This window comes from Microtus ochrogaster, assembly GCF_000317375.1.
Source record: "Microtus ochrogaster isolate Prairie Vole_2 chromosome 14 unlocalized genomic scaffold, MicOch1.0 chr14_random_3, whole genome shotgun sequence".
NCBI lineage: Eukaryota > Metazoa > Chordata > Mammalia > Rodentia > Cricetidae > Microtus > Microtus ochrogaster.
The window spans coordinates 10,692,127-10,703,041 of record NW_004949098.1 but is presented as its reverse complement, the minus strand read 5'-3'; the positions used below and the strand labels follow the sequence as shown (position 1 = coordinate 10,703,041).

At 45.1% G+C, this 10,915-nt stretch overlaps 1 protein-coding gene across 1 annotated transcript in view; it reads left to right on the top strand.

Annotated features, from left to right (window-relative positions):
- The first annotated feature begins 8,814 nt into the window (after window positions 1-8,814).
- The window catches only part of Suclg1 (succinate-CoA ligase alpha subunit), a 26,873-nt gene continuing 24,772 nt past the window's right edge, over window positions 8,815-10,915 (top strand). Inside the window, exon 1 of the mRNA XM_005364721.2 lies at window positions 8,815-8,938. Within this exon, the coding sequence (XP_005364778.1) occupies window positions 8,842-8,938 (97 nt within the window). The 5' untranslated portion in view covers window positions 8,815-8,841. The remainder of the gene's footprint in view (window positions 8,939-10,915) is intronic.

Genomic DNA, 10,915 nt, shown 5'->3' with positions numbered 1-10,915 from the left:
CCCACCCCAAAACATCTGGGCTCCGGTCTCTCTAGCATGGCACTCTAAGTCAGAACCCTACAAAGTGTCTTTCTGGAAGACAGTCACCCTCTCTGGCTGGCATGGGCCTTCAGCCTTTTCCTTCTTCCAGCACTAGATTCCAGGGGGAAATTTTGGTTTCCTGGGGGCTTCTTGTCTCAATGCAAAGAAAGGTGGAGGCAAGTGTCTGTCCAGAATATTCCTGTCCCTGCTGGCATGGTTACACATAGAACAACTTTCTTCTGCTGAGCGCCTCTCTTGCTCCACTCAGAATTCTGTTTGTCAACCGTGTTCATAGTGAAAGAAAACCCCTTCTTTCTCACCATGGGAAAAGCAAACAGCCACGTAGACCTAGGAGGTTGCCAAGTTTTGTGGGCAATAAAGGGGTAAACGAGTTAACTATTAACCAGCAGACAGCATAATTTCCCTCAATACCTTGACCTCGGCACCTCTCTTCTCTGGAGGCTTGCTTCCTGACATTTCTGCAGAGGACAGTTAGGCAGTGAAGGCAGGAAGCCGGTCTCCTTCCTCTCTCTCTAAGGGGATCCAGGCAGCAGCAGTTGAAATAAACACGGGGCCGTTTGAAGTCACAGGCAGCCTGATAGTCAGTGGATCTGGGGTGCTTAAAGTGGATCTGGGGTGCTTAAAGCTGTAGGGGGGGAATTTCAAGAAATTGATGATTCAAATTCATTTTGCCACCTTGCTGTTTACTAGTGGCCTCTCAGGTCACTGGCACCCTCATTATTTTGTACTTAACGGTACAGAATTGTGGAAATATTAAGATGTTTGGCAAGCTTGAGGAACATCGGAGCTGTGGGAGGGCTCATGGGAGACAAAAGGCGATTTGAGATAAAGAAAGAGAAGGGCTAATGGCCGGTCACTAAGGTAAGGAGTTCCCACTTTCTCACCCAACACTGGTACTGTTATGTAAAATCACAGTGATAACTTAAAACAAACAAAATACAAAACAAAAGTTAGTTTTGAAGCAAGGTATGTATCCACAGTGGTTTGGGATTTACTATGTACCCCAGACTGGTCTGAATTGATGACCCTCCTCCAGCCTCAACCTCCCAAGTACTGGTTGTAACCCCTCAAAGAAACTGGACAAATGGCTAACTGGGGTGCCTATTAGCACGCTAAAGCCCACACTGGCTAGGCTCACTCAGTATCCGTGACTCCACCAGGCATGATACCCTAAACCTCTCCAGCCCAGGAGCTTAGCTTCTCATCTCCCAGCTTCTCCCTATATAACCCTGACATTTCGACAAAGCGTTCTCTTGGTCCTCCTATTGGCTCCTTCCTCTCTTGGTCCTCCCTCCCTCCCTCCCTCCCTCCCTCCCGGCCCCCCCTCCCCTTGTCTGTCTCCTGCCTTCTCTCTTTTCCTCTCATTCTCTCCTCTCATGGCAGGTTCGGATTGCTGGCTGTGTTTAGTCTGCTATTTTCTCTTCCTGCTCTGGACTCTTCCCGATGCCTCTGTCTCTAATATCTACAGTTAAAACCCTTCTCCTCAACTATACTTTAAAGCAATCTTGTCCTCATTTTCATTCACTGGTGATCGCCACTGATAGCCAGGGTTCAGAAAGCACCCCTGGAAGTTCCAGATTCTTGTGTCCCAGAATAAAGAATTGGACAGAGACGGGAAAATAGGTAGATAGTAGCAAAGTAAGAGAAGCTGTTGAGAAAAGATATAATGGGGCTGTGGAGAGATGGCTCAGCCGCTCAGAGTACTTGCTGCTCTCATAGAGGACCCTAGTCTGGGTTCCATCAGCCTCATTGGAAGACTCGTAACTACCTGAAACTCCAGATTCAGGGACTCTCTAATGGCTTACACAGACATCGCACTCACGTACACAAATCCACATACACACATAATTAAAAATTAAAGTTAAAGTCTTTCTTTAAAAATTAGAAAAGAAGCTGGTCAGGGTGGCACATGTCTTTAATCTCAGCACTAGGGAGGCAGAGGCTGGAAGATCTCTGAATTTGAGGCTAGCCTGGTCTACAGAGCAAGTTCTAGGACAGCCAGGGAGAGAGGAACCCTCTCTCGAAAACAACAACAACAAAAAAGGAACTACAAAGAGCAACAAAAACAAACAAACAAGAAAACAAAGAAAGGTTGTGCATTGCAAGAGAAGAAATGGGCCAAGAGAGTGAGTTCACTGGCTTTAATGGCTCTGCCACACAAAGGACTGGGCTTTTATGTTACGTATCTTGAACTTTGGAGCTTGTTTGCAGTGTGGAGTTTTCTGAGCATGCTCTGTCAGTTATATGTAGTTCTACATGTAATTTCACTCCTCACATGTCTCATTAGCCACTTAAATTTCCACTAGGTTTGTGTATTTTAGTATCACAATGAGCCACAGGTCACCTTCATCCCTTCTGGGTGCCTCTGCACAAGTGCCAGCGGTTTGAGCCAGTTTTAGTTGGTCTTGGGTGTGTGTGCTCCAGCCGTTCTCCTTGCCAACTTTTTCATATGCTCATTTTGTGAGTTTTTGTACAAGGCTTTCTGGACCTCACTTTCCACTCTACCCTCGTGCTCACTGGGGTTCAAGGATGCAGCAGCCGGGCCAGCTTTAGCCTCTTTTAAAAACCTTAGTTTAGTAGCTCCAACATTTTGTTCTTCAGTGACTGGAAGAGTGTGTGTGTGTGTGTGTGTGTGTGTGTGTGTGTGTGTGTGTGTATGTGTGTGTGTGTAGAGAGAGAGATAGGCAGAGATATAGGGGTTCTTCCTTTGTAGCTTAGGCTGGTCTTAAACTCATAAGCTTCCTGCCTCAGTTTCCCAACTTCTATAATTAGAGACATTCAACATTCACTCCTGACATGTGAGTGAAGTTACATTTTTATTTTGTTATCCATTGAAAGTTGGTTTCTGTACTTTAAATCTACTAACTTAAATTACTTTATATCAATTACACTGACAGTTCCTACAAACTACAAACATATGTATATATAAGTATATTAAAATATATAATGTTGTAATATTTCCTATCTGTGTAGCCATCAGAATGCACACAGTGGACAAGCTGAAGACATTCACCTGTTGAAGGGACATTAGCCTACTTGAGCATGGCTCCGGCAGGCCTGGCTCTTCTCCCCAGTTCCTTCTGCCTTGCCAGAAATCTTTAGATTACATTCCTAAAGCTAGCCCCCAAGGTCCTTTTCCATATTTGGCCAATCTCTCCTCCTGAGGCTGACTACCAAGGTCCAGCTTTTAAAGTACTGAAATCCAGCAACCCAAAGCCCCCTTTTGGCTCACCTAATTAGCATGATCAGCTAAATGCTGGGGTGGGGGTGGGGGGAGGGGTGGAGGGTGGGTGATGTGGAGGGGGGCGGGGAGGAGGGGTGTTCCGTCTCTTTCACCATTAGAAACTTCCATTTGCCAAGTCTGCCTCCCCTCTATCCAGAGGCAGGCCTGTGTTCCCTCTGGATAGATATCCCTGTCCCCTGTCCCTTATTTCTCTCCCCTTCTCCCTTGTCCTCTAACTCCTGTGTTTGTCTCTTCCCTGCGCTCTGTCCCTCTGGGGCAAAGGAATCTCTCTTGTGCTGAGAACTTGGCCTTGGGGTCCACCCCTACTTTTTCTTTCTCCTACACCCTTACAAAGTTATACTCAGGGATTCTGATAAAAGTTTCACCTCCATCACATGTTTTTGCCTTGTGTTCTTATTTTTTAATTTTATTTTCTTATTTTTAATGGATCCCTAGCACAGTTTCCCCTCCCTCCACTCCTCCCAGTTCCCCCACATTTGGGGGAGACTTTAAAGAGGATGTCAAGTACTTTCAGGTTTTTGTCTTCATTTCATTGCAATATAAATCTGGAAGTCAGAATCTAGAGAGAAGTCAGGGATACATTTACATTCACAAGTCCCGCAGACAGCAGGGGTGGTGCTAGCGTGAGGTGTAGAAAGTCCTGCGGAGGATTCTTATTTAGTGGGATGAATAGATGCTGTATTAGGACCCACTCTGGGCATGAAACTCTAAACTGGGCCACTTAAGAGGCATCAGGCTTGGCAAGATGGAAAGTTTCAATACTGGACAAAAAAAAGACAGCTCATGCTGGGAAGGGGATTTCTGTCCACACAGACAGTGTCGGGCACTGTCCTGTGGCAGCAGCTTGCAGCACGGCCCTGCCCAGTCCTGTTCCGTCTTTTCTTGGTACCATACCCCCGCTAGCTCCAACAACATGGTGCCAACCCAGAGCCCAGAGGACCGAGCAGATCCCTTCTTCAATGTCCTGATCAAGTTGTCTTTCATTCCAGCAGAGTCAGCCCCAGCTCAACCAATTCTTGCCACAAGAGGAATGGGAGAAAAGATGGGGGAAGGGCAGGCAGCAGAGGCTTGACTCCCACTAGAAATGATGAAGCTTCCTGCAAAAGTGTCGGCACTGGCTGGCCTTTCGCTAGACAGCTTATGAGCTGTCGCGCTGTCTTCCCCTCCCCTACTCCATCCCTGGGCAAAGGGTGCTGAGGTGTCAGAGTTGGCCAAGTATGACCCTGGGACATTCAGCACCCGTCAGTGGTTGTATGAGGACAAGTCCCACCTCCTGGGAATTCATGGCTTTTCCTGAAATCTATTGTTTTGCTTTCTGTAAATCTGTTATTTCAAAGTAATATTTTCTGCTCATAAACTTTGTTGTGGTTTTTTTCTCTCTCAAATCCTCATAGTTAAGAAGGTGACTATCTATGCTGAGAAGTGGAGGGAGTGGAGAGAGAACTCAAATCAGTGTGGACTTAGCTGATTCTCTCTTGGAATTGTTCTTTGACTCTGTCTTTCTCTGTCACTGTACTTGAGACAAAAGCCATCCCCAGACCCATCTTCCTAACGCTGAAGCTCTATCTTCATTCAGTGGTCCAATAGCAATAATCCCAGTTGGGGCCTGTTTTATATTCCTTCCAGCATTATCTCATACCCGTAACATCCATTCCCACACATATTTCCCAGACTTCTGCTTGAAGAAACGAGCAAACTCATTCAGCTCTTTAGTGTGTAGCATACCTCCTCATGGCCTACAGTTTCTATCTCTCTTCTAGGTGATGTCTTAGCCTGGTTATAGGTCTAGGGACAGCTAACTATTGGTGGGCTATGAGGGCCATCAATATTGTCTTGCCTGGCATTTCCTTCAGAGAAAGTCACTGCTGGCTTAGCAGACAATAAAGGCAGAAAAGGCAACATTTCAGGGGATGGGGTGTGAGTATATCTTCTACAAGGGGTAGAGAGACTTCTTCAGGTGACATAAACCCTTGAGCACCTGAGGGTTCAAAGTTCTCAGCTTCGGTGGGGTCCTCCCACACATCCCCATTCCAAGTTACAGGAACCTGTTCTTTACCAACTAATGCCCTCAATTTAATCACAGAGACCTCCCAAGCCTTGGACTTGAATTTTTTGCTGTAATTCAGCCAGTCTTATAATGAGGGTTTTGGATTGATTTTTGATATTTTGAGCTCTGTGGCTGCTAGAGAGAAGATCCTCTTTTAGGGCACACTTAGAAACCTTTAGACTGTTTATTTGCATCTGGAGTCAGTTAATTTTATCACTGAATTCATTGTCCTTCACTGTATTATGAGATGCTAGAAGTTGGTTAATTTTTTTTTTATCACAGAGTGCATTATTTTTCTTTCCCAGTTTATCTAGAGATGCTAGAAGTAACCAATCAGCAGCACCATTTTCCCATTTTTTTCCACAAATTATTTTATAGACAGAGTTACTAATCCATTGCCTCTCACATTTGGTGAATTGGGCTAATCAAATGTATTTGTCATAGTTTGCCAAATAGTTCACATCATAGGTTTTCAATACTTTCGAAGCTTCTAGGAGAGAGGCTCCAGTAACAGTAGGCATTGGCAAGTTGGAATGCCTCCTCCTGACACTTCAAAAATTTGTCATTTGACTTCTGAAGCTGTAGAACCACTTCTCAGTCAGGGCTCGCTACAGCAGTGGCTCTCAACCTGTGGGCCACGACCTCTTGGGGGTGGGGTCTGTCAATCCTTTCACAGGGGTCACTTAAGATCACTGGAAATATTATATTTTTACATTATGATTTATACCAGTAGAATTATGAAGGATAAACAAAAATAGTTTTATGGTTAGTGGTCACCACAACATAAAAAAGTGTCACAGCATTAGGAAGGTTGAGAACCACTGGTCTAGAGGAACAGAACTGATAGAATATATGCATACACACACATTTTGTATATGTATATTATGTATACATATACACATGCATACACACATATATTCATTAACAGAAGGCCCAGAATCCAATAGTTACTTAGTCCACGAGGCTGGATGTCGCAGGTGGTCCTTATTGTATGCCAGAATCCTTAAGAAGTTGGCTTTAATGCCAATGAAGGAATGGACTTGCCAATAAGAGCAGGGCAAGTAGGCAAAGAGAACAGGCTTCCATCTTCCGTGTCCTTTATACATGCTACCACTGTAAGGATGACCCAGATTAAAGGTGTATTGTCCCTCAAAAGATCCAGATTAAAAGTGGGTCTTTCTAGTTCACGTGATTTAATGAGGAAAAAGCTCTTTACAGGTGCACCTAGCCACCAGGGTAATTCCAGATGTAATCCAGTTGACAACCAAGAACAGCCATCACATTCCTCAAATTCAGCTTTCCCCAGGTATTCTTAGGTCAAGAGCTGAGGAGGGCTCTTGATTTCCTGCAGCTTTGTACAAATGCAGCCTGAAATTCATTAGGTGAAAGCCTTCTCTCATCAGCTTGGCTGGGAGAGGAAGAAATGGAAACACTAAGCCCAAGACACAGCAGAATCAGTCCCTTCCATCAGTGAATTCCAGTCTTTTGTTCCCACTTGCGTGGGCTCTGCCACGAGAGTGGGAATTCAAAGACAAGCTTGGGCACTTATTAACTCTGTAGAGAGGAGGCTCCAGGATAGTCCTAGTTGGCTATGGCAGTACCTCAGGTAACCTGTGGCCCTAAGTTTTAGGACTTCAGTCAAAGTTCTGAGACAAATGGGACTCTCCTGTTCTACAAACGCCTGCTCACACCAGTGACCGCGCTTGGAGCATCATGCTACAATCTCAGCCTTAGTAAGAACTTAGTTCCACCTGTTGCATGCTAACAAGTCCTAAGAGCTTGTTGTACTATACTTACCACTTACATTCTTATGAGATGGGAATTTGATCCCGGTCTCACTGAGAAAACCAGAATCCCAGTGGCAGATCTAGAATATGAATCCACTTATGATTCCAACACTCAGTCTACGTATAAAGAGTATTATAGTCACTGTCTTGTGTACTGCTCCCTCCCCATTATGAAGTACAGAATTGTGGTGTGGCATAGTTCTTACACGGGCTTGACATATCTCTAGGTCCCTCAAACGTTGTGGAGTCAATAAATAATGTGCACACTATTTTCCTTATATATCAGCACACAATAAACTTTTCTATGTGTGAGCAATTGCTCTAAGTGCTAGGGATGCATACCTCAGTGTACAAAGTAAACTAAAATCGGTGCCTTCATGGAAATTCAGATTTATTAAAGTCAAGGTCCCACCCTTAGATGAAGAGCTACAATGGTTGCCCAATGGCTGCTAAGAAAGGAAGCTTTATTTTCTTCAGGGATATGCTCCTGCATGGTTATCCAATCCCAAGTGTCAGCCTTGAACACATGTGCATATCAGCAATGCTAAATGAACTCAGTAGGGCCATGTAATTATAACTTATGTATGTAGCAATAGTAATGAATGAGGTCATGAATTTGGGAGGGGGAATACTGGGGGAATTTCAGGGCTGGGGGAGGGCCAGAGTGATGTAGATGCAACGCTCATACATGATGTTCTAAAAAAAAAAATCAGTGATTTTTATATAATTTATGCATATATACCTATATACAAAATGAATATTTTAAAATATACATTGTTAACTAAATGAAGCAAAAATTTAAATTATTAAGTAAAGTCTCAGTGAAAATTTTGCTATTTAAAATTAGTCTTCATACTGAACTTATTTGGAAAGGAATGATAATATTTAACTTCATCACAAGGACAGGATTTACAAGACAAGGAAGGGGCCTGTAGGCATGCACAGCCAGAGATTAGTGCAAATTACAATGACGTTCTTAGTGAACTAGAATAGCTTTATTAATGATAATGATAGGGAACTTTAGGAACGCGGTGTTATGTAGGAAATCCTTGTGTTTTGGCTCCAGGTCTTACTAAGGTTTTTTGAAAGTGGAGTGAATAGTTTTTTCCCAGTGGGGCAAAATTCACAATTTCATCTCGAATTGCAGTCCTCGGGATTTTAACATTTAACACTTGGCAAAGGTAGTGAGTCGGTTTGTTGAACTAAGAGATTCCTGCTTCAGGAAACTAGTGGGCGCGCATTCGGCCTCTATTACCAGGATTAATTTTCGGATTCTTACAAGAAAGGCATGGGAGGTATTATCTCCTCTGTAACCGTCGAGGAAAACCGAGGTGTAGGTCCACGGTTTGGGACATGGCATTATGGTGGTGCTTCCCTGTCCCTGTGGTCGTTCTGTGCCCACGCCAGAACATCCTACCGCTTCCTTTTCCGCATGCAGCCAACCCAAAAAATACATTTCCCACAATCCCACGCGCCGACCGGGCCTCGCATGGGGTGTCCTCAATGTTGCCGTTATGCTTACGGTTACCTAAATCCAAATTTCGAGAGAAACTGAACTATTATCTGCTTTTCCAACCTCATTCTTCTTTTTCTTTTCCTTCTGTGACTATCGGTGTCCGAGAGGAGAGCAAATTTATTCAGGCTACTATTCTGGACACCTTTCTCGGCGAGCAAAGCGGTTTGCTAGCTAGGTTCCGGGGGCCTGGGAGTGTCATTGGGGGATGACCGCAGCCCTAGCTGCTGCAGCTGCCACCGCGATCATGGTCTCCGGCAGCAACGGCCTCGCAGCCGCCCGCCTGCTGTCTCGCACCTTCCTCCGTGAGTCGTGCCGGGACTCTCTCCTCCAGCTTTCCGCAGCTCTTGGGCTCCACGTCCGTAGCAGGGCTCTTTTAGGCGGGCCCTCGGGAGGGCCGAGGGAATCACGGGGCCAGATCCCAGTGGCAGCTCTCGGGGGTGGAGGGGACTTTGTCCGATTGGGCGGTGGATCGGTCGAGGCCAGATTCTGGGTAGGGCGTCCTGCAGACCCGGGAACATATTCTAGCCTCTACGGTGGCAAGTGGCGGGGTGGATGTGGCGTCTAGGCTGGCCCTTCCTTGGAGCCAAGGGTGAAGAAGAGGTCCGGGATGAACTCTGCTGGGAGAGTGAGCGCTAGGGTTGAAGAGGCTATCCCCTGTACCAACTTGGAGTTAACTGGTCCGTTGTGTGGTAGGGCCAACTGAAAGTGGGTTTCAGCGACCAGAGTTTGCATGACCCTGTGGGTGCATAGAACCTGAGGGTTGGCAGGCACTTTCGCCACCAATGTGTTTTTTACTAGTAATTGCTAGCTAGGCTCTATGAACACCACATTAGTTTCTGAGAACTAATCTCCCAGGGTTGCTACTTTTCAGTAATGCTGACTCTTGAGAATTATTGCTGCGTCCAAAGTCTCTGTGTTAAGTATGTCAGGACAACCTTGGAATCGTTCACGTCCTGTTTGTAGTCTCGCTAATCCATTCATGCTTGTATAAACGATTTCTCACCGGGTGTGATGGTTCATGCTTGTAATCCCACTCTGGAGGCAGAGCCAGGTGTACCTTTCCGAGTTTGAGGCCAGCCTGGTCTGCAGAATGCCAAGACAGCCAGAGCTGTTACACAGAGTAACCCTGTCTAGAAAACAAAACAGACAAAAACCAATCATCCAAAATAAAAGACTTCTCAAGTAATGTTTCCAGTCACATGAAAATAGGAGCATATTGCAGTGAATCCGAGAGAGCGTGGTTTGTGAGATGCAGCCGTGTCCTGCCTGTTACTAACAGGAGAAATGATTGTGATGAGCCATTGGTTGTCAGATACATCCAGATTTAAGAGATGTTAAAAACTGGTGAGCGATTTGGTTTCATTGTGCAGAATCAGTGAGTCAGATGACAACCTGTGAACGGCAACAAGTCTTTCCCCTCTAGTCCGTGTTTACACTTTGTTTCTGCTTCTTCTTGCACCAGATAGTAAGATTCAGTTCCTTTCTTGAGTATCCTAAAAGTGTTCAAGGATAAGTGTGCACACAGTAGCTGTACTTCATTGCCAAATCGTTAGAGGACAAAGGCTTTGCCAAATAGGAAAGAGTTGAGTTTATTTGGGGTAAGTTTTCTCGAGCTCTTTCTTGAACGATTAAAAGGATACAGAATGTGTTCTAAATAGAAGGAAAGGAGGGATTAGTTCTACCAGTATTATTGCAGTTGTCGGGAGGGTTTGAACACTAGTGTGTTGGGTATGGGGCTAATCCAACTTAATTGGAATCGTTTGTGGGTTAAGATGTGAAAGACCAGATGTACATTTTAGTCTGGTCAATGGGACCGCCCAGCAGAATGTGCTCACTTACACACTGGTGTTCTCTCCTGAGGTCTTTCTGGTCCAAGGCTCTAAAACAGCCAGGCCTCCATCCAGAAGGTCTGCTGTCTTAATGGAAGCGTCTCTAGAAGAATGTCTAGATAATCTGGTTCCTTAAGTTTATTTTTTAAACAAAACTTAGCAATCCTCACCCAAAAGGGCTTTCTTCCTTGACTCCCGAGACTGAAAGCCTAAAATCTACTTAGCTTTCTGTTGCTGGAGTCGCCTTGGATCTGAGTTAGGTTATTAGAGCTCTGAGGGGTCTAAGACCTAAACTAGGGTGTTTTTGTATTAGTACTGAGGTTGCCAATGACTGTGTTTAACGGTTAAAAACTTCTGAGTTGGCAGACCTCAGATCTTATTACACCAGCCATATTCCCAGGCCCCTGCAGTGGCCACATTGCCTTTCAAGCTGTCTCCTCCTCCTCCTCC